Below are 24,842 nucleotides of genomic sequence, written 5' to 3'. Positions count from 1 at the left end.
TGGGTAATACGTGCAGCTGAAGGTGCCCAGCAGGAGGACAAAGAAAATTCAGCATCCCCAGATATGTCTGAGTGGGTGCTGCCCTGCTGTGCCCCAGGCACACCCAGACCTCCTCCCATCCTCAGACCTCCCTGCTCTGCTCCCAGAGGTCACCTCAGCTGGGAGAGCAGGTGAGTTGGCTGCTGGGCTAAACCTTCCCACTTCACAGTCCCATAAAGCTCTGCAGAAATGCGATGTCATAAACTGAGGCAGATATTAAAATACGTCCAACCCTGCTGCTCTAGCTGTAGCAAAGCTTAGTTCTGCACAGGGATGGGGTAGGGGGGAAAGTGACTGCTCTACTACTCTTAGATTAATCCCCTATCCTATGGCAATAAACACCTTAGGGAGTTTGAAGCCAGAATTTTCAGAGGCAAATCACTTTGGGAAGGTGGATGAAGCTGCATGCTTTGCTATTATCAAACTCTTTGCATCCCTATTTAAAATGTCTAAATGCAAAATGATGATGAGCTTTGAGTATGTTGCACAAAACAAAAGCACCTGCCCCTCCTGTGGAGCTTGTTCCTCTGTGCAACCTTCTGGTGTTACCTGGGCCATCAATGGTCAAGAAGTTCCAGTTCCAGGTGACAAATGAGCAATCACAAAGCTTTGTCTTAGTAAATTAGGATTAATTTATATAAAAGAATCAAGGAGAAGAGGAATGCCATGAATTGAAGAGAGCCTGCAACTGATTCAAATCAGGTGTTTTGGTGGTTCCATAGGCAAAGCTAGGGATGATGTTTGGGTGTCTTTCATTGTCAAACAAAAATTAGCATTCCTTTCTATGCAGAGGTAAATTATTCAGCAATCAGGGATGAGCTGTGAGAGGCAGAATGGGATCAAAGGTGAGACTAAGATGGAGAAAGAAACAGCAAAGAATAACTACAAAGTGAAAAATGTCTACCTAATGAGTACAGGAAGGGAGGAACCCTTAAATTTTCACCATCCAGTTCCCTTCCGCTCCTTCTCTTCTTTCCTGTAGTGATTTATTTTGATGAGACGTCTACAGAGCCTGGCCTGTGGAGTACAAGGGCAGTTTAGCAATGGGTTTTCGACTGGAATGGGCAAAGTAAGTACTTGCTCTAAGCAGTTGTTGGACATAAGAAAATGTCACTACTTGCCCACTCTTTCAGTATAAGGAAAAGCAGACTGTCTGCACTTGTGCCACTGAAGGACAGTTGAGCCATGGCCACCAGGGGCGAGGGGGCATCCCGAGCAGCTGCTGGCACAGGGAAAGGAAAAGTCTTCAGGGTGCTGCAGCTGCAGTTTTACTCCTCATCCTGTATACAGACCTCGAGCAAAAACTTTCAGTGATGAGAATCTGCTCTAAACCAGGACCAATCCAGCTCCCCAGATTTTAAGTTTCTGAACACTTTAGACTGATAACAGCTGCCAAGAAAAATCTCACACTGCCTTTTTCCACATCACTGTCTGCTCATTTTACCTCCACTTACCGCTGACACAGGTGTTTTTGTTACTGTGCTGGGAACTGCATCAGGGAATTCATGGGGGTTAAAAGTCAACTTTCTGAGGCAGGTGGGAGACACAAATATCTGTGCTAGTAGAAGGAAGAGAGCAGAAGAGAGAGCAGGGCAGATAGGAGCGGGCCTGAAGCTTTTGGCAGGATCTCCAGCTTGCAATGTTCCTGAAACTGTGGTCTCAGGCAGCTGCAGAATGAGAAAAGGCCTTGTCTTACCCAAGGCATGTTCCCAGTAATCAACGTCTTGTGCAACAGCAGTCAGACCCAACACTTCCCACAGTCCCTGGAACTTTGCTATCCTTGTGCACTAAATAGCCTTTATGAATTTCTTAGGAATAACCTTTATTTAGTACATTTGACAACTATTATATTTTTTACACTTTTTTTTTAATATTTAATCACACATTTCACTCTTGCTCCATTAATACTTTTTCCAGTCCTCATTTTCCAATCTGAAATTCCTATTTTTATTTTTTTAATTTTTAGGCTTTCTGGTGTTCTGCTGCCAAATATCTTTGTCATCTTAGACTGTATGCTGGGTAAAGCTTCCACTTTTATGTGTGCCAGTAATTCAGGCAGTTCTAGTGTGCTATTCCATGTCTCCTCACCAGCAGCACAATCTCTCTCCAGGATATGGAGAAAGCTGGCTTAAGTGCAAACTTGGGCTGTAAAGGTAAATCCATCTTTATAACTTTTTGTTCTGCTTAATCTGAAACAATTTATGTAGAAAAGTTAATATTTTCCATGAAAAGTTTTTTAATATATTAGCTTGTCTAGAACACAGAGAAGAGCGTTTGCACAATATCATGACCAAAAGCATCACAGAAATCTACCTTTAATTTGAAGGTCACATCAGAGAATGATTGAGTGAATCTTCAAAGACTGGAATTATATGATTGGTTAAAAAGCTGCACCTAGATTTTTTTTTTTGCTAAATAATTAATGTAGTTCAGGGTCTGTTTGTAGACTGCCTTGGATGATACAGCTAGCAAGAATATTCATTTAAATGTGGAACAGACACAAATCAGGCTTTCCTACTGTCAAACCAAAAACTTCCTAGAATGAGAGTTGAAATAAAACTAAGTTCTAAGTAAAGCTCATTAAATTGTGTTGAAACAAGTCCTTTTTAAGAAGTGAAATTTTCAAAACAGCACTGAAGTGTTTTGTATTAAAAGAAATAATCTTTGTCCTTTTCTGGGCAAGAAGCATGGGGTTGTCTCAGAAGTGTTGGTAATTATAACAGCTTGGAATGGATGGCCATGTTCTGTGCTATGAAACTGGAAGCATGGGAATTTTCATTGTTGTTGTTTCTTTATTTGTGTTACCAGAAACCAAAGATTTGCCCACAAAATTCATAATATAGAACAACAGAAAGCAGGACTGTGATCTATTTGATCAAGTGCAGACATCTACTATGTAGGTATTGTATAGCTCTGTCTACCAACAATCTAAACAATAGGATCACCACCCACTCAATAGCAGGAAACATTTCTTTATTCCTAAAGTCTATGTCTATATGTAAGATGGATATAAAACTACTTCTGTCTTCACAGCTTATCTAGACAAATACAGCAGATTGTAGGTACTGAAACATCAGGTAAAGCTATTCCACCCACCCTTATCAGACAAGGGGAACGAGTCAGTGGAGGCAATGACAATATCAGCAAATCAAAAGTAGCCATTTTCTGGTTTTAAGAGAGAGGGAATAGTTCTGCTTGGAAACCTGCTGCTCCCCCAGAACGAGCCTACACACTGAAGCGGTGTGGCAGGTGCCTCAGGATCTATCCCATGGCTCTTGGTGTTTGCTGCTGCTTCATCTTTAAGGGAATGGGCACAACCCATTCCTGCCTCTTTCCCTGAAACCTGGTAATCGCCTTCTCTGTGGTAACTCCCCAGCTGTGCACAGGACCTGGCTGGAGGCATGTGCTGGCCCTAGACAAAGCATGCTAGGGAATGCTGCAGCCACTAACATTTTCAGTCATTATCCAGCCCCTGTGTGTGCCCATCTTGATTTATAGAGAAGTTTGCCAGAGTTGTGCTAACAAGTGTGATAGCAATGTCAGTGCATCAGCAGTCTAACGTTATGTTTAATCATAGAGGTTAATGTATAATTACTAGGGATATACTGCAGTTAGTTATTATGGAAATATAAACAGATGTAAGAACCTCTGTGCTACAGTTAAGAGCCACATGTTTAATGGGGTATTGTGTACTTGCATACAGCTCTGGTCTCAGAGGTCTGTGTATTAGAGAGCTCTTGATATGCTCCACCATTTCCATCTAAAGATGCATTTCAGGTTGTTTTGGCCTTTGTCTCCAATGGCTCCCTGTTGTATATACTACACTCATAAGGGAAAAACATAAACTAACTGGATTTATGAGAATTTATAATCACAAAATTATCTAGGTTAAAAGGGGTTTCTGGATATCATCCAGTATGGACCCCTCCAGTGGGTGGCTATGAACATCTAATAAGCTCCTGCTCTGAGCACTCAACTGACTCTCTCAAGAAAATGAGGACCATATTTTGCATTTACAGTTGAGTGTCCAAAGTATTGCAATGTGAATGCCACCCTTAGGGAACATTAACTTTGAAAAATCACCTTACCTTTCTGAAAGGCTTTCACATCTCTTACTTTCATAGCATGAAATCTTTTTCTTTTTTTTATCAGATTCCAGAAGGAAGGAAAAGACTCAGATTTGATTAAAAGGGAAAGAAAATATTCTCATTTTACTTTCCAAGATCTTTTCTTTTAAAAAGTAAGTGCAAAGTGTGTATCTAATTTCATTCCTTAAAATGTTCATTTAAAAAGCCTTCCTGATCCATTTCTACGCACTTTTATTGTCTTATTTTCTTAAAAGAATGCTACAGTGAGAAGAGAGCTAGCTTAGCTTAATATTGGAGCTTTGCTTTTTATGTTACAAGTCATAAAAAAAATTATTTCATTCAGAAATAAGGCCATAGCAGCTGCGCATCTGTGGCAGATTTAAGTCATCATCTTTACAGTGTTGTAACTGAAGGTTTTTTGTTTTGGGAGGTTTTTTAAATGTATTTCTTTCTTATTCTTTTAAATGGTTGTATTTCTTCTCTGGCCAACTATTCTGACACTGTATCAGCACTGATGGAGCTGTTTGGAGGTGGGTGACACAACTGTCACTGTATCAATCTCATCACTTAACTGTCAATTCTACAGTAGCATTTGCAGCTGCATCAGACACTTCCACTGACATTGCAATCACAATGTGTGAAAGACACTTCTTTTCCTTTAGATTCGTAGGAGACACTTTCATTTACAGAAAGGACCCACTGACACTCTTGTCCTGCACACAAGGATTAGTCAGGCTCTTTATGGAAATCAAAGGAAGCTGGTGTCAGTACAAACTCTACCTCCCTCAGGTTTCAAGTGTCCCAACTGTCCAGCCTAATTGCCCATCACAGTTAAACTTCCAGTGAACACTTTCACTGAGATTCTGTTTCTTGATTTTATATCCCCACTGCCAACAATCTTAAAAAGACAGGTTTGTTTGTGATTTATAATAAATAAGGTTGTAAGAAAACTAGGCCATTTCTAATAATAGAATAATCTTGAAAGAACCCCACTTCCCCTCCATATGGAATGAAGCACCCTGCTTATTCATTCCTCTACATTTTCTTCTACATTAGCACCTATTCTGATATTCACTTTTTCTTTTTTTTTCCAATTTAAACTTCACACGTTTTTAAATCTCACTGGGTAAGGGTCAGGGCCTGCTAGTAGCAGATGTATTATCTTTTATATTCTCAGGTTGGATGTACTTGGGACAACAGAGTTTTGGCCTATGTCAAGACATGACAGTAGTTAAAACTTAAAAGGAAATAATCAAGGACACTGCTGCTAGAACAAGAAGTCCCTAGATTCTTGGCACAAATTTAAACCTTGTAATAGCATATTAATACCTGATAACTATGTTGATATGCACTTATATGTGCTGCTTATATGTGTAGTTGCTGTTGTAAGAGGAAGGCATTAACATTGTAAGTAGACCATACAAATAGTAGAACCACAAAGGAACATTTGGGGTCATCAGCTCCTACAATTTTGAGCTCACTTAAGTATCTGGAGATAAAACTGCACTATCAAACACTGTTTTGAACTCTGATTAAAGATATACTGCATTGGTCAGGGATAGTTTTATAATTATAACAGAAATTGGATTAAATTTTGTTATTCTCAAGAGACGTTTTTAAAACAAAATGTCATTTATTAATTTTTAACTCTGTACATATACAAACTTTCTCCCTCTGTGTATATGTATATAAAGTTTTTATATAATTCTTACACTGGTATAGGCACTCCATACCAGTGTAAGAATATATATATATATATATAAATATATAAATATAAATATATATATATACACATACACACACAATGCATACTGACCAGCTTTACCATGTAGCATCTTTCTCAAAATGCATAGTTGCTGTCTCCAAAACTGGTTCTCCTCACATATGAAAGCTTTTTTTTTTTTTTTTCTTTGCTACAGTTATTATTTTTATTAATGTCAGGAAATTAAAAAGAGACTGAAAATGCATAGGGTTTTACGTCTGAATTCACTGGAAGAATGAGTCACAGAAGCTATTTTTGGCATGATGCTTTCAAAATTAAGCTCTAGAACATTTCTACTTTACCATCATAAACAGATTTTACCATTTTGTATTACTTTAAAACAATACTCTGTATGAGAGTGAAAAAGCTCTCAACCATGGAGAGGATACAAAACCTATGGAGAAAGGAAATTACAGCATAATGGAAATGATGGCTGGGAGCCACACCACCCACATCTGTTAGCTCATCCAAACAGAAATGCCAGGCTGAGCTGATTTGGCCACTGCTTTGGTTGGGATGTCTGAGGAAACCTCCAAGGTTGCTGAAGGAAGTGGTGGCAGCAACATTGTAGGTGGTATTCTCTGTTCTTGAGTCACCACTGGGTCAATAACCTGCGTGATGGGAGCCAGCATGGTTTCCTGGAAGAGCTGTGGGCATGATGTGAAACCATGGTCCTGAGTATCAGGAATTATTTCAAGACCATCATGAACTTTGTATGACGAGCAGACCCGGTGACCCTCGGTACCTGATAACATTTCAGTACCAGCCTTTCTTTCATAATTTCTCCACATTGTTGCAGTATTTCCTCTTCCTTGGGGCAGGAGAATAATACCAGTAATGTCATGCCAGGATGATGGAGTACTGAAATACATTCAAACTCCATTGAAAGAGACTTTTACTCAAATCCTGTCATTAACTTGAATGAGATTTGGATCACATCTAGAGCCCTTAGTACAGAAGGACTCTGACAGGGCTAATGTATTTTTGAAGGAGTTCTTCCCTTTTCATACCTTTCTTGTTTGAGCAATGCTGCCATTGCCTTTCAGCCATAATCACCAGCCATTACTCAGAGATGCTGTCAGGCCCCATCCTGCTCCCAGAGCAGCTCACTCCAGATTGTCCCCCTCCCCAACCCCACCATGGTGTGGTGACACTATGACATTACTTTCTCCCCAGAAACGATGACACAAATCTGATTTATAACTGGTGGTAAAACTTTATTATTCAAGTTTAGATGTAACAGACATCTTTGCTGCCTGAAGATTGTTTGCATAAGAAATACACCAAGAACATGTTTGTGAGTAGAAATGAACATGCACTATGAAAACCAAAAAACAAAACAAAACAAAAAACCCGAAACAAAACAGAACAAAAACACATCCATGTGTTGTAAGGACAAAACATTAAGAGCCAGCATTCTAGAGTCAAATCAGGGCTACAAGTTTAATGATGGTTTTTAGCAACATGAAGTCATTCTTTATGAAGTAATTTTTTTTCTTTTTTTCTTTTTTTTTTTTTTCTTTTCCTGCTGGTGAATTTTCTATAAGCTAAATTTACAATGGCATTTTGAGATGTTTCCTTTTCTCCTGTTCTCCTACACAGAGCTCAGAGGCCAAAATGACAGGAATGGAAAACTGCAGTAGCTGTTATAATGTTTTTACTTTACTAAGTGTAATTTTGCTTTCCTACTAAAGGAATTTTACTAAGTGTAACAAAGAATCAAATGAAACCAGTATTTATCTGACTGTCAGCTATGTAACTATTGTCTTTTATCCTCTTAAAGTAAATTAGGGTGTGTGTGATTATCATACGGTAGCATCTCCCCAACTGCCAGCTTTCCAGAGCTGGCTGAATGAAATAAAAACTGAGGAAGAGGGTAGTGAGGAATCCTATTCTGAGGTGAGAAAATTAAGTAAACCATTTTACTTGGCCCATCTTAACTTTAGAGAAAAGTTTAGAAGGGATTTCTCACTTATCTATCACATTTGGGATATGCTGACAAATTGCTCACTGCTCTTTGCCAAGCATAACTGTCTCCACAGAAGCAGAAGGAAATATATCTACCCTTCTGGCTGCACAGAAGCGACCTTCTAATCTCCTTGGCTTTTCCTGACCAGTATTAGGAATTAGCATGTTAAGTCAGCCAAGAAAAATCAATACAGGAGCAAAAAATGAGAATATATTTAGACATACTGGGCAAAAAGCAGATGGGAGACAACATCCTTAGCACATAAAGCAAGTAGTTATGACTACAAAACAACAGTGTCCAGTCCAAGGGTGGACTTGAAAGTCAGTCCCTGAACTGAGTACTAATCCACAGTTGCCAAATCATTTTATCCCATTGCACAATCACTGTATTTCAGCACTGTATACAATTAGCATCAGTTATTTGTCCTGCTGCCCCTCTAACTGCAAAAACAATCTATTGCTCACAGTGTGTCTCAACCTTTTGAGATGTCTCAATTTTCTCTCTCTTTAAAACTGTCACAATAGACAACAGTGCCTTTTTTAGGCAAACCCCAGGTATGTGCATCCAGTGTCTTTTTCCCCTTTCTGGATAGTCCATAAAAAATTAAGGGAGGGGTTTCATCAGCACAGTGGCAATTGGGTGCGAAGTCCCTTTTGGAAAGTACTCTAAGTTTAGCACCTGAATACAAACTCTGCCCTGGAACATCTTCATCTCCTGCAGCACTGAGGGGGCAGCAGCCATGAAGTGAGATCTTAGAGACAATCTGGTTTGCAGATGATGTCACAGGATGGCTCCATCTGTACACACAGTTACTGGAAACACTGTGCCTGTTCCACAATCTGATTAGTGACAGGCAGGCACAAATCCTCCAGTTTTGAAACATCTACTTATTTGGTTGTCCAATTTGAAATACACTTTAAGATCTTAAACTACCAGTCCTTTAGTAAGAGAAGTTCACCACCTTGAAGCCACTGACAAATTGAGAACAAAGACTGATTGTTTGAAAGTTCAATTTTTAGTGCTGTAAGTTGATTGAAACACAGTGAGTGCAGTAATTACTTGTGTGTGCTAACATTGGTTTCCATCTGAAAGTTATATATAAGATTATTCTTTTCCAGAGTCAGGTTTTGTTTTTTTTTTATTTCTTTTTATTAGTACCCATTGTGAGGGGTTCTGGAAGATGGATGGAGTCGCCTCTCTTTTGTCAAGAAACAAAACTGTGCCCCACCCCATCCCAATCAAAGAGAACAGGCTACAGCAAAATCCCATTTCTTTAAAAGCAGAAATCTTAGAACATCTCAATATGTCATGGCAAGAACAACGAACCTTTTTTCAGATTTTATTTGCACCATCTAGGTGTGCAATAGTAACATTCAAACCTCTGTCTTGTTCTTTGCACTCACAAGATTTCATTTCTCCTCATCCCCAAACCCTGATATGTGTATTTCCTGTTAACTTGCCTCTGCTTCTGAGTTTAGCAAGAAGTGCTATGAAGTTCAGGGTAGTGCTCAAATCTTACAATGTACATGTCCCTCTAAAATATTTTGCCATGAAGATGCAGCTTCTATCAGTGAAGAAGCCAGAGGAACTGGTAGGTCTTAAGTGAAGTAAGTCAAACCAGTAACTACTGAAAATCAGCAGGCAGCTACCTTTGAAGCCGATAAAAACCCACTGCTTACTGAGTATAACATCTTCCTTGGAAAAGCTGAAAAGGACACACACTGGACCCTGACATAACGAAACGAGGGCAATCTATTTCAGTCCCCACAGAAAAAAAAAAAGAAACTGAAAATACCCAACAAAAATAAATCCACAAAAACCAAGTCAGAACTTATTATTGGAGAACAATAGTAAAAATATAACCAGACTTTGTCACTGGTATCAAGCTGGAGATTCATCTAAAAAACAGAAGAAGAAGAATGTGGCCCAACATCCTTTGCTAACCTAGAACACTACTGAAGGGTTACAGAACTCAACCACAGCAGATTGAGCGGGACGTTCCATATGCTGCTCACCAGTAAAGAAGCAATGGGTGGAGCAGGAAGGAATGCAGCCTAATGCTGAACAATAGCCTGTTTGTGCCTAACAAATCAGAGAAACTGTGCAATAATGTTTCACCTCTGTGAAAATATAACACCTAAATACTGCCAAGGTCAGTGAGACCTTTGGTTATCTACTGTGTAAGTGCCTCTCATGCTTGGTGATGTTTGTTGCCAGCCGCTTTAGGCACATTATTTCTCAAAAGACTATCAAAGTGCTGAATGTTTAGGCCAGTTCCCTCCTGGTTTTCCTTTTGCCAACCCCTATAAGACATTTCCTATCACCTCTCCTTTTGTTTTCCACCTCCCTGTTTATCTGGTTAAGTATCTTAATAAGTGCACCAAATACTAGAAGGGAGTGTGGTGAGACTCAGGTAAGTTAAATACAAGAACTTTTTTTTTTTTTTTATGATGCTTTAGTTCAATTACATGAAAATCTGAGAAAGGCGGCATGTAAGTGAGATCAGAATAGGACCCTTTACATATAATCTCAAGAGAGGACTTTGAGTCCAGAGATATTTTTATAGAACATTTTAAAAAATAAAATGCATGAATGGAGAAATAAAAGACAACATAATATCAGAAAGACATTTTAAACTTCATTCGCTGCAACATTCATGAACCAATTGAGCTACACCTGCCATCCAACCATAAGGAACTAAGACCCTGCACTGCGAAAAAGAAACAAACCCAAACAAAACAAAAAAGCAACTGCGTAATATTGTAAAAATGGAGTGCAATGCTACTACAGAATGCAATAAAATATCAGTGCTGCATCGTCAAACAGCACTTATCAAAATAATTTCTGAAATGTTTCTTCTGAAACACAGACAAAGCAATAAAAAGAGGATATATGTTTATCATTTTAAGCATAACAATGTGAGTTAAGAGCTTAAGAATACAAAAGTACTTGGAATGAATAGTGCTACCCTTTTTTCCTAAGTAGGCATAAAAATATTTTCATTTCCTTCTTGTTTTTCATACCATTAATATCAACAAATTTCATTCATTTCATGTTATCGTTTACAACTTTAATGCACACACACAGAAAAAAAGATACCTACTGCAATAGAAATAGTTGCTTCATTACCTTGTTTGCTACATTTGCAAATGTAAACAGCGAGGCAGAGCCAGAACTGACTCTAATGCATGATGGAATATCTTTGTTGCATACGTACACTGTAGAAAATAATTATTCAATATGTCAGGCACCATTATTTGAAATGTAATACATTAATATTTACTAGAAAAATAAGGTTTTTTTTCTATTTGTTCTCCCAACTTCTTTAATGAAATAAGTTAATCTGACAGTGCATCCAGTAGCTTGTAATATCTTCTACATCCCTGTGGCAAAATAATAAACTACTGGTTGGGACACTATAATGAAAATGATTAAAGTCAGTTCTTGTACACCCTTGTAGCAAGCATGGAGGCTCGTCTAACAGCACCTTTAACCAATTTTTTAATATTTAGTTATTTAGCCCTATTTCCCTGAGCAGTTATGCTGAGGAGCTTTCCCTTCATGGATAGTTTTTAAAAAGCTTTAAGTATTAAAAAGTACTATGAAGACATTTAATGCTACTTAGCAAAAGCTGGTATAAGTCTACTGAAGGGATTGACTGGTATGTATAGCAATGTTAAGCCTGTGGAGAAGTAACCTTAGACTTTAAGGTTTAGAAATGTAATATATTAAAAATATATTAAAATAAAATACAGCAGGTTACCTTATTCTATGCAAATTAAACCTGGAGTGTGGCTTCTGTATTAGAGAATTCGCTTGCACAAAATGGTTTTCCTACACTAAAGTGAGCCAGAAAGAATGTAGTGATAAAATGGTAGCTAAAAATCAGCTGAGTCTGAGAAACACATAGATGACACTGCAGCCAAAGCTCTGAGGACAATGTGATCCTAAGGCATGTTATAGGGCAGAAATTTGCCCAAATTAAAGAAAAGAAAATGACCTTTTAACATCTGTATATTTAACATGTCTAGTTCTTATATACAATGTGCATATGTTCACTACACCCCTGCAGCAGTATATACATATACACATCTTTGCACTCTTGCCAGTTATGTCTCTTACACAACAGCAAAGGTATTAATTGTCCAGTAAAATTTTCTCAAGGTTATTCGGCATGATTCACTGCATTCTGGCTAGCTTTGGTGGGCCATGTCCCACTGAAATATCTTCCTCCCCTTCTGGCCACCATCCAACTGTTCTTTTGTCTTGGTAACCCACTCACTTAAAAGGAAAAAAAAAAAGAAAAAAAAAAAACAGGAAAAAAAAAAAGAAAAAAAAAAAAAGAAAATAACAAGGGATTTAATATTGGATAAGGCATGCTCTCTATATGAAGTGCTTTATAGGTCTTCACAAGACATTACAAGCTATTGAATTCCCATCAAGGAAACCTATTTCTGTTTAATTGTGCTAAGTGCTAAGGTTTACTCTTTAGGTTTTCCATTCTTTTCAGCTTGTGCATTGTTCCTGTGTAGGCCCCTCTGGATGTGAGTTGTGAAGTCATACTTGTCCGTGCAAAGATGCTGGCATATGCTGCACTGGAAAGGTCCACTGTCACCATGGCAACTCATATGCAACGCATACATCACTTCATCCAGAAAGACAATGCCACAGTGCACACACTTGGTAGAAAGTTCATCTTGAGTACTTCTATCGACTTTCTCTGTTTTTACTACATTCAAGGGACCTTCATTTTTTACATTTGGTGGTGCCTTACTCTTTTCCTTGGAGGCACCATTTGCAGTTGGCCCAGGTCTGGAATGCTTTATCGCCAAATCTAGAGGAATGTCATTGTCTGATCCGACAGCTGAAAAATGAGGAGGCAGATTAAAGGTGGGATAAGGCACATAGTTTTGGCAAGGATTTGGTAGGCCAGGCACATGACTCAAGTAGTGTGGATTCCCAGGAACAGACAGCTTATATTTACTCCAGAATCTCAGCCAGTCAGCTTCACTCTGAAAGTCATTGTGTACAAATGGAAGTCCAAAAAGCGGGTACTGGTATTTTTCAATAGGGCTTCCAGGTGGAGAATAGTTGGGGTGTTTCACAGGTCTCATGTATTTTTCTATCGGGCTGCCTCTCTCTGAGCTTCCTTTCCCTTCTGATATCGATGAACTGTTTCCTGGGTCTCCAGTACTTTCCTGAGGACTTTTTATCTGAATGTGCAAAGGTTGCATCCTTTTGTGAATATCCAGAGTTTGGCTGACCAATATTGGCTGCTGAGCAGAATGGCTTTTAGTCAATGAACCTGGGGCCTCATATTTACTGAGGCTGGGAAGCTGAATTTCTCTCTGATGACCTTCAGGTAAATGATCCTCTGACCTCCTCTCTAAGGGGCTTCCATTGACTTGCTCCTCACTGCTACCCCTCTGCTGTTTGTTTAGCTGCTCAGCCTGAAGTGCCTCCGGGTTAAGGCGCTTTCTTGTTCGTCTCCTAATGATCTGTTCACCATTGTTCTGTTTAATGATGTTTAAAGGCCTGGGAGTCTGCATGGAACACACAGAGAATGAACAAAAGGAAGAAAGAAAGACACATTAAACAAATCTGTGAGACTACACTCATGCAAATTTGTCTTTTCTTTTGTGAAGAGCTGTATTACAACAGTGTTACGGGAATAACCAAATTTCAATCCAAATGCTGGTTCATGGCCCCTCATGATGAAAGTAAGCTATAAAATGGCTTGTTTTATCAACCTGAGTTAACTGCCTTAGACATCCTGTACCTATTTACTTAAAAAGGCATTAAGTATCGAAGCCGTCAAACCTCTTACTCCGAAAACATTCTGGGGGAGACATGTTGAAAGTGAGCGCTGAGAGCTGGGGGTGAGGTGCGAGATGCACATGCACTAGTACTGTTCTATACACCATGCCACCAGAGCAGCTCTCAGGCAGGGGTTTGCACAGGTCCCACTGGGACAAGAACTGAGCAATGAACTTACCTTCATACTCACCCTGCTCTGACATGGACAGAAAACACAAGCACACACACACGGCTTGCTGACCACCATTGCTGCCACATAGCAAAAGGGTGATCCACTGTGTGCTGAGTGGGATGAGAAGAAAGCCCAGGAAAACTGCACCAAAAGGTCTGCCTCTACTTTGGTATCAATTCCCCCTCCTCCACTCCAACTGCATTGCTTTCTAAGTGTTACCGATGTGTTACTAAAGCATGAGGGAGAGAAGGCACACCCTGAAGGCACAGCAAAAGGGATCTGTAAAGAAATAAGCATCACCAAGAGGCAGAGGGAAGAACCAAGTGTGGACTTCTGTTTCCATTTGCTACTACCCTACACCAGCTAATGTTAAGTGGCCTGTTTAGAGAAGAAGTGAAAATACCTTTGTGAGGAAAAAAAAAAAAAATGCTACAAGGAAGGACTGCAGTTAGACTTCCATTAAAAGCTCCCCAAGAGAAAAGCAATAGCATCTGAATGAAAAACGGTGCTGCACCATCAGTATGTTTCTGTACATGGTAGGTAGAGCAACAAAAACTACAAAAAAAAAAAAAGTCATTCAGTTTGGTGTATTGGCAGCTGAAATTTTTCTTCCCAAAGGCACATGGTCCTGTTTTGGTTGGAGACCAGTAAAGTGCCCCTGCCCCAGTATTCCACTTATATGTTTATTTAGAAATTTTAACATTGTTTTAAAAAGCAGATTTAATTTTGGCTTACAGTCAATATCCAAAGTAATCTGTACTTTTAATGTAAATTTTTAATACATTCATAACTTCAAGCTAATATGAAAACATCCAGAGCTGGAAGAGCACCAATTCTATTATTTGCAAAGATTTAGCCTCTCTCTTGAGTTGCCATATTCCTCTACTTTCACTTATTTATCTTCCTGTAGTTGGCTTACTCTTAATGGTTAACTACATTTTAGACAGTGCAGCTATTTTTTAAGATTTTACTTTCTAATAAAATGCTGAATGAGAAGTATATACACACACTTTGATTTAGATTTTTAGTAAGAGAAATTTAAACGTGGCAGAAAAACAGCACCTGAACCAGCCTCCTCACACAGAGGATCAAAGTTGAAACAAAATCGTGTTTAAAAAATTATTACATTTTCTATGTAAATTCTATTCAGATAAAGATCATAGTTTGCACAATCAATAGCCAATTAATATGCATAGGCATATACTTTTTATTATAAGGTCTGTATACTTTTCTTGCCTTTTTATGACAAGGGACAGTTGTAACTCAGATGCTGTGTGAGATCCTACAATGTTGTTGTTGCTCTCATTATATGTTAAACACTACAGACCATTTAATATGGCTTCCAGATAACCCTCCAGTATTTTGGAAATACTTTTAGTCTTACTTTTCATGCTACAGGTAGGAAGTCTGATTATGGAAGCAGTTGAAAGAAACATCTTCCTACCTGAGATCAGGGACCCTCACACATTTACATGAGGCTCCAGCTATTCAAAGTTATTGTAGGTTCAACTTTAAAATTCTTCAGCTTGCCAAGGACTCTGCTCATCTGATTAAACCAGTTTTTAGATTATTAAAATGTACTCTTTAGTAATGTAAATCTACTCATTTTCCTTATCCGTAGCAGTGTGGTACAGATAAAAATATCCTGTGTTTGTTTACAAGCAAGGCAAATAGAAAAGTTTAAGGTCACTTCTTGATTTTCAGCGGGAAATTAAATTTAGAATATAGTGGAAACGTTACCAGAACTTTACTTTTAAAATAGCCTATGTCAGATCCTTAATTTTATGTTAGACATAAAATATTGAAGATGATCACAAATATTTCTGCTATTTCTGTATCAACTGGCAATCTCCCCACTCCAATAATAGGAGTAATTTAAAAAAATAAAACAAAAAATTCAACAAATACTTCAATAAATTATTGTGATTAGATTTCTCAAATGCCATGGGAAACAGGAGCCTCCTCTAGATTAATCCTAGAATATGCTGCAATTCTTAACTGAATTAGTCCAAGGATGTTGTCAAGGAATCACCATGGAACAAAACATAGTGTTCCATGACCGAGTTTGAGCTATTTAAAAATATAGCACCACAAAAATAATGGCCAAATTCATGACTCTGGGGAGACAGCAAAAGTGAATATTGTATATATGTCTGCAGTAAGACGCATTTTTTTCACTATAACTATTTTAATAATAGACGCTTGGATTATAATTACACATTTCTTAACATAGCTGTTTGCATTACAGGAGAGAAATGTGAGAAATTTGGCAAGTTTAATGTACACTGCCACTTAAATAGATGGAACACACTAAAACACACTATTTTGAAAACACACTAAAAAATTATTCAAGGGTATCACAGAAATAAAAATGTAACTCATATCAGAAATCCTTACCACGTTAACATTTGTCAGTCACTACCACCTAGTAGCATCTGATAGATTACAGATTTTTATTCTTACTAAACAAAGTGAAAAAAGGACCTTAGGCTTGAGTTAATGAGGATGGTAGTAATAATAACTACTAGATAGTAATAATCCAATCAAAAGGGAGCTAAGAAATGTGCAAACTACTACAGGTGAGTTTTACTCAGCAGTGTAGCATAATTTAGATTAACAGCAGTCTTACAGAAGGGAATTCTATTCACTTGAATTTTTATAGTTTTGGACATTTCCCTAATAACTGCATCATCCTAGACTCCTTAATTCAAAACCATACATGACACATACTGCAATTTTTTCCTCAACAGACAGGCAGAAAGATAAAAGAAACTTTCATCCTTCTGGTGTCAGTCTAAAGAGCATCCCTTTGCATGGGACTGTCTCAAAAGGTGTCCCAAAGGAGAGATTTGTTGGATTATTTCAGACTCTTACTTATAAAGGAGTTGCTATCATACCACAGCAGAGTAAGGCTTAATTAAATTCTTTTCGTTTGTTAGGTTGAAGTTCAGTTGAAGATATTAATGTCAAATGTCCACTGAATGGCAGCTTATTGCCATGCTTAAACAGTGGAGCTTAGAGTAGTGCCAGCTTCTTGCTTTTGAGGTGCATAAAATAAACTTTGACATTGTATTTCTAATAAATGTTGCTGGAAGTGCACTAGTTCATTCCTACTGCTTCACAAAGACAATTCAAATTGCGCTTAAATTCAAAACTGATTCTTGTAGCTTATCTATTCGAAAAGTTACACTGAAAACCATGGTAAGATCCAACACTCCAGCTGTGGAAAGTATACTTAAAAAAGGGAAAATGGAGTCTGCAAATGGAAGTTCTACAAATAACCAGACTCAAATGTCAAATTAAAAAGCCAAACTGTCCTATTTAAAATCTTTGTGGATGTTCACCACTGATCAATTTCCTTAAATTCGATATTTTATCTACAACTTTGAGAGGTGTCCAGGAAAAATGATATCTGGAGCAAGACCCAGCCAAGATGCAGGCCAGAGACCATGCATTAGTCCATCTTTTTAGATATTACAGGCCCAATAAAGCTATTCAGGGCCTTAAAAACAGTGAGTGATCCCCAGAACGACACACATTGCAAACAGAGCCAACTCTTCAGACTGGTGATGCTTTTGAAAACGGCAATTTTTTTTTTGTTTGCTTTATTAAGTGGGCTCGTTCAGCAGGATGTTGCATAAATAGGATTATTGTATGGGCAGCAGACAAGACCATTGAGAAGCTTATGTCTCAAATTTAATTTCTGGAAAACATTTTAAAAAATGCACACTCTTAGTCACCACATTTATTTCTGAGTTAGGCTCTAAGCCTGAACTGATACATTGCCCTGGCAAACTCCCAAAGACTACCTCGGTTTCCATTTCTGAATAATAGTAACACTTTTTCGTTTCATGGGAATGTTGTAAAAAATAATTAATTAGTCACCTGACTCTCCTATGTGTGCCTATTAAAGACAGCAAGGATAATATTTAACCAGTGGGTCTTAACCTAAAAGATTCCAAGCATTTTGGCACTGATCCAAGGAAACACTTCAGCATGGCTTTCCTGGACCTGGACCAGAGCATTCAACATCTTTCAGGATCAAGTCAAGTGTCAATAAGATGAAAAGTAATATATAGAGACCATGATCATTATTTATTCCCTGACTGATCCTGAGGGATGGTGACTCTTCCCCTCACCAAGTGATGAGTGCCTTCAAGTGAATAGCTTCCTTGTTGAGTTATTTATCTTCCAGCAGACTATAAGAACTGTAGAAAAAAGAACAGAAAACCCCACTACCCTCTATCTCCAGGAAATTTACTACCAAGAATAAAGAAGGTAAGAGACATCAAAGAATACAAAAACTGTTTCAAGAGATATTTTCATACAGATGTGATATCTAACTTCAAGGATTTTGCTTTTTATTATGAGGACTCTACAATTTAGAGAGCTTTCATCACAACATACTATATGCCTTTAAAAGGAATTCCCAGAAAAGAAATAATTTTCCCCTTATTTTGTATCAAAATAATTAAATGCATCACTGGTGATCTCAAATATATCTACTCACAGCATCCCAGGCTGTTTCATAATGAATCACATCTGATCCCAAAGTGACCATTCTGCAAAACCCTGTTAGGAAATTAACTGCAGGCCAGGGAGTGGTACTAATCACACAAGCAGACAAGACCACAGCTGCCCAGCTGAGCTGTGTAGCTCTTTTTCCTACAGAACAAACCGGTAAGTTCTTCCTACCGAGTGAAGCTTCTGGTAGAGGCCACACGCGTTGCATACATATCCACCATTTGCATTCTTTCGCCAGAGAGAGGTCTTTGTGGTCAGGCAATTGGCACAGAAAACACCCGAGCCTCTACGTCTCTGAAATAGGGAAGAAAAAGGGAAAAAAAACAGGTCAGAGGTGAGTCACATGAGCTGTGGAGTTAGGACAAATCAACACAGGAGTTTTGTCTCTAGACTGGCAACAATGACAGTATAAAACCACACTGCCCATAATGAGGTCAGGTTCAATTGTGCTTAATAGGCACCACTGATTTTCATTATAATTAACCCCAGAGTGATGGATGAGGTGTGTGAAACACCAAAGCCTTTTCAGAATAACAACTTTAACTTTTTGAACTTCAGGTTTTGTGCATTTAATGATAGTTTCTAAACAGCAAATTCCAAAAAAACCCCCTTGGAAGCTGACAGAACATTGTAAACTCTCCTGGTTTCACAACAGATTATTTATTTTTAGCTAGCTTTATTTAAAAATGTGATTGGTAACAAGAATTCTGAAACACCACCAGTTCAATTAATTACAGTTTGTACCTGTGTCATACTAATTCATTTAACAGAGATTATATTGAATACATGATATTCAGTTCCAATCTTTTCCACTTATTTCTGAAATCAGTATTATAAGCTACCATATATACCTGCAGCCCGCTCTGAACAAATAAAAGTACAGTATTCCTTAGTGAGACCTCTTCTGAACTTCATTTGAAACCCCAGAAAACACTGCCTCATCAACAGTTGGATTTATTTATTTTATTTTAGTCAGGCGAAGAAGGGCACAGTACAGCTTCCCTAAATACAAACTGATTTTAACCAGACTGAGCTGTGCATTCATCAGCCTTAATAATGATCCAGAAATATTTAAAAGTCGTCAACTTTAAGAGTATTGTTCATTAAATCTTTTCTGTGGAGTAATGATTTCATTAAACTTTTTATTTAAACAAAAGTCAGGCTGTATTTGTGGGCCCAAATACTAATAAGCAGGAAATGGAAGTCTTTTGCTGAGAAGAAAATCAAAATTTTAACTCTGTTTCGTTTCTGCAAAGGGAAAAAACTATCAGTAAGAAACCTTCAGCATCTGAGATGAGAATGAGTGAGTACAGGAAAAACAGTCCGGGTTAAAACTAATTTTATTATAAATTAAAAATTACTAACACTATAAGTTAAAATTTCTGGGTTTCATAAAATTTAAGTAATTTATTTAACTTTAGTTCATGCTGTAGAAGACTGGTGTTCATGCCAAAAAAATACAATGGTTATAATTGTACTCTGATACATTTCAAATGGAAAGCTTTCTGCAGACATAATTTTGGCTTCAAGACTGGAACACTTTCTTGGCATTGAAAGGGCATTTGATTCATCGGGTGTTTCACAATGTATCACTAAAAAGACCTGGTGAGCAGCCAGTTCCCTATAGGGTAATTTTTCCATCCAGATGCAAGTGCTATCAGAGGCCCTCGTCAGCTAAACTAATTATGATCTTGCATTTGCTGATGCCTGCTCACTCTAACATTCGACATCCTCCATTAATCATCAATACAAGGAAAATGAATGAAACGTAAAGAAATGAGGGCTGGTAAGCTGCACAGCCATAAAAATCTGAAATGAGTGCAATAATTTAACAAGATTGGGGAAATGTTTTTAGTGAGCACAAAGTCAGGGTAACAATTGCCCTTTTAAACCAAGAACACAATTTCATTTGTAGAGCAGGTTGTGCTACTTTAAAGTGATACAATAAGATCAAGATTGTCATCAAGACCATCTCTCTCTCACCCCCTTACATCATCCCCTACTTTGTCTCTTAAATCAGGTGCAGAAGTTTATGACATTTTTCTCAATGTAGCTAAGGGGAGAACTAAATGGTAGTTGATGTCCTTCAGCAAACATCTAACTAGTTGTGCATACAAGATGCAGCTCGCCCTGGAAAGGTTCGCTAATCTACAAGTACATTGAAGGTCCCAATTCTTTTTGTGCCTGGATATTCTCGACCATTTTCACCTGGCTGCTGAAGTATTTTCCATAGGAGTACAATAAAAACCTCACTAGACTAATCCCAATTTGGTCCACTTGGAGGGTGAGAAGTTTCCAAGCGGAAATGACTTTATGCGGCCAAAATTCAGCTACAACTGCAGAACTGTTCCTTTTCATTCCTACTTCTTGTCTGCTGGCCTATAGTTTCTTGATGTGGTGTATTAACCAAGTGGAGTCTTAATGTGAGTCACTCTTTCCAGTGTTTTATTTCTGATTGTGCTCCCTGAGTTTGGGAAATACCCTCTACAAAGTCATGAAAGACTATTAAAATACAGAGAGAGCAGTCTAGTTTGTATGCTGCATTTCTACACACCTGAAGGGAACAGAACGTAAAGTTACACAGATACCTTCATTAAATGCAATGGAGCTAGTGTATCTATAAAACATTGACAAAAGCAACTCGTTTTTCTTCTCTCTTTTCTAAAGAAAAATCTAATTCAAACTGGGTATTAGTAGCAGTGAAATAGTACAATAACTACAGCTAACAGCAACCTACAAAGTACATAGCAGTAGGTATATGTATTCAAATCCTATACCTCCGCTTATTAACTACTTACAGTTATTTATCTGTTTAAAATTTCAAGTAGTCCAGCTAAGCATCCTTCCCTAAATTTAATGCAAAGTATGAAAATTCTTATTTTGTGCTGTTCTAAGTGTTGCATCTTATCTTTCTTTACCTTCTCTTATTTCTGTATTATTTAAGGACATTACAGGATAATCAACATTGATTATTTCAGTACCAAAATGTTTCAACATAGCTTACATATACTAATAAATGAAGAATTAAAACACCTCTGGAAAAACTTAAATGTTGCTACTTAGCTGAGCATTTTGGTTATGAAACAGCTATTTATAGTGGGGGGACATAGCTTTAGAATGGATTTCCTGACACAAAACAGGACTGTGGCAGAATTGGACTAAAGATTCTTGACTCTCAGATGCTACTAACAATGAATGGATCTGCTTGTCAAACTACACCTCAGAAATTTTGATGTCTGCAAGAAAAAAAAAGCGGAGGGCTTTTTTAAAAGCCTACAATGTAGTAATCCCATTATCTTAAACAAATGCAGTTTCTTAAAAAGGAAAACAACAAAAACCAAAGCCTTTACTTCCCATTTACCAAGTTTTCTAAGTTATTGTTCAGCAGAAATTATTAACATTTTTCTGTTGCTAGATGTTAATCAGCAATTCTACTGTTAGTGATGGTACTTCTGCATGGGTCTGTTTCGCTTTGCATACTCATAACTAGTTAATAATATTGGCCAATATTTCTGCTTTTCAGGGTAGTCTTGCAAAGAAACGGGCACTTGAGCTCAAATCCAGCAAAGCCTGTACAGCAGCTATGGCCCATAGCCCCCGTAAAACCCAGCCATGAGCTAAAGTGCTCTGCTAAGCACCACCACCAGCATTCTCAAGAAATATGTTAGGGGACTTTTGCTCTCCTTCTAATGTGAACTTACCACAGTGAATTTCTTAAATCAGCATAGTAAAGGTAGGTCAACATGACTAGTCATGAGAGAGTCTGAGCCACAGATAAAAAGGTTTCAGTCTGTGATCAATGCCACTAGCTGGAATTATCAATGAAAATGTCATGTACATCCTTGGAAGAATAAGCCAAAAGGGTTTAAATAACTAAAATATGTATCTACTAAGTCAAGCTTTAATCATCTGGAGCCTTACAAGCACTACATTACAATCCCAAATCCTGAAGGGGCCAGTGCAGAGAAGAGCCTGTCTCTATTTCCATTCCAGTTCCGAGGTCTGGGCGTTTAGTACCACAGTTGTCTCAAATCACATTAGGCTGAAACTTGGCGTACGTTTTTGTCAGCCCAGATGTAACTTCTTTTTTCTTTCTTGGTACTCAAAACTTTATTTAAATCAGTTCAGCTGTTTATAATTTGGAGATTGGCCAAACTGAGGGGTGGGGGGAGAGGAGATTTCAAGCTTTTCAGATAACTTTCTAACACATCTACAGTCAGAGCGGCTTTGCTCTCAGGAAAAAGAAGTATGCACACATTTTAGTATTTTAGTAGTAGCAAAGGAACAAGTGAATTATTATTTTTATGGAGCTAAGTTATGAAAGTTTGTAATTATTCACTGAATACGTCTTGCAGACCTCTCTACTAACTGTTTTCCCTCAGTAAGAACCATGATGAAAGCATGTAATTGCATAACAACCCTTGATATGCAGAGTATTTACTCACATTTTTTATGGTTTCATATCTTGACCATTTCAAATTGAACAAGTCTGAAACTTGGTATATACAGCGTCAAGCCCGAATGCCGAATTTTTTTTTTTTAACTCCTTAGATGATTTTCACTAGCTACCAATACTTCATTGAAACAAAGAAATTATTAGTAGTCCTTTCTGCTAAGCAATAAACCAGCAGAGAATACGGTAACAAATGATTCACTCAGGTGTCTTGCCAGGCTCAGGCCCTTCTTCATAAAACTGTTTTTGATTTTAAAGGATTGAGTCTACAGTTCACATGATTCTAAACTTTGTAGCCATGCAGAAGAATACTTATGCTCCACATTACAAAAAAAGTATTTAATAATGTACTGAACTTTCAGGGTTTTTTTTCAGTGGAACTTCATGTAGCAAAATATATCCTGTAAGAGCACAGCCAAAAACACTGCTCAGGAACTGCGACTTTTTAGCTAGCTAGACTAAGCAATGGTGCCTGACACTCTGCTAGTGCCAAATACATCCTGTTTTCAAAATTTCTGCCAGAAGATGCCTTTAGAATCTCAAATAGGCTCCACAAGCAGCAGCCAAGCATTTTTCTTACATCACCCTCTTGGTTTTGGACACAACAAAACTTATTGCTGATTACTTTCACTTCTTCAACACAAAACGAAGATATGATGAGGACTGAATGGATTTTTTACCATCTCTGGCCTCCCTAATGTGCCAGAAACGGAGAACACTGTAATCATGGCTCCAGAACATGAGGTGCAGTGAAACCATAAGTGTTGCCCAAGAATAAGTATGCGCCTGACCTATTTCCAATGATGAAGTCGGGGAATACAACCAGATATGCCTAACTGAAAAAAAGGCGAAACGCTGGCTCTGGATGATCTCTGGCAACACGGGAGGTCCAAAAGGAGAGCTCCAGGAAACCTGCACGCCTGTTCAGTATGAGCCAGGTGACTTGCCGTGGAGACCAACAATTGTAAGCAGCAGGTCTCATACCTTTAATCATCAGGCTGCTACCACACAGTACAGAAAAACAGTATAATGCACTCGTGATTGCACCTGTCTTTGCTGTGTTTGCACTGCCGTCAGTGTGAAGGAGTTTCTTGTTCCACACCCGCTATGTCATTCCTGCTTTGTTCTCCTTATATAAGCAGGTATTGGATTATCTCGAGTTTTGGTGAGGTTTAGATTAATGAAAGTTTAAAACCTGGGCAGCAAGACAGCATCTGTTGGAGTAAGCACTACTTTCTTCTATTTAAGATGGGGAAAGCATCTTTCAGACCACATTTCTTTTGGCTGCAAAGACACTCAGACCTTTCTGAATGTTTTTAATCAAAACTGCTTTCTCTCTCTACTGTGAAAACAGATGCAACTATGTTTCTGTGAAATTTTACATTTTAAAAATTTAGTTGCTTTTGCTGCAACTATGTCTATATTAAAAAGAAACTCATAGAAGTTTTCTTCCTTTTATAACCTCAACAGTTTTTGGGAATACACTAGACACAGCAAAATTTTTCCTGGAAGTCAAAAGCTGAAACACAAAAAGCAGAGTATTCAAGTAGAAGTTGTATTCAACCTTGTGTATGAGTTAACAGATGCATCTAAGTTAATTTAATGTGTCAAATCCAAACTCTTTATCTAAGACATTTTCAAGAACAATTGCAATAAACAGCTGTATTTGAAAGACACATAAGAAAGACATTAGGAAAGACAAGGTAAAAGGAAAATAAAAATGCCAAAAAGGAAAGTAAAAATTACACACTTAATTCATATAGAAAGTTTAGTGGAATTTTTAATGCTCTATCATGACTGCATCTTTTTATGATATATGCTGTATCATAAACTTTTAATGAGAGGAATCAGGGGGGTTTTAGAGAGAGAACAAACCCAGACAGTAAATTAAACATTACTGCTAGCACAGCCTTTCAGAATCCTACCCCTGATCCCTTAGGGAGAGTAAATATTTTAATGTGCATGTAAACTGCAATTATTTTTTTAACAGCAACAAAAATGAAGATGAGTAGATTTTG

The 24,842-nt window shown here is 37.9% G+C and overlaps 1 protein-coding gene across 6 annotated transcripts in view; it reads right to left on the bottom strand.

Annotated features, from left to right (window-relative positions):
* Nucleotides 1–7,085: 7,085 nt before the first annotated feature.
* The window catches only part of TRPS1 (transcriptional repressor GATA binding 1), a 214,010-nt gene continuing 196,253 nt past the window's right edge, over nt 7,086–24,842 (bottom strand). For all 6 annotated transcript variants that reach the window (XM_066177195.1, XM_066177240.1, XM_066177213.1 and 3 more), the window contains 2 exons: nt 18,543–18,665; nt 7,086–13,401 (listed from right to left, as the gene is read on the bottom strand). In XM_066177195.1, the coding sequence (XP_066033292.1) occupies nt 12,340–13,401; nt 18,543–18,665 (1,185 nt within the window). In that variant the 3' untranslated portion in view covers nt 7,086–12,339. The remainder of the gene's footprint in view (nt 13,402–18,542; nt 18,666–24,842) is intronic.

The sequence above is a fragment of the Chamaea fasciata genome, unplaced genomic scaffold (assembly GCF_029207755.1).
Source record: "Chamaea fasciata isolate MVZ Bird 193981 ecotype frontalis unplaced genomic scaffold, bChaFas1.0.hap1 SCAF_1, whole genome shotgun sequence".
Lineage (NCBI taxonomy): Eukaryota > Metazoa > Chordata > Aves > Passeriformes > Sylviidae > Chamaea > Chamaea fasciata.
The sequence above is the reverse complement of the archived record's forward strand: the minus strand, read 5'-3'. Positions and strand labels throughout refer to the sequence as shown.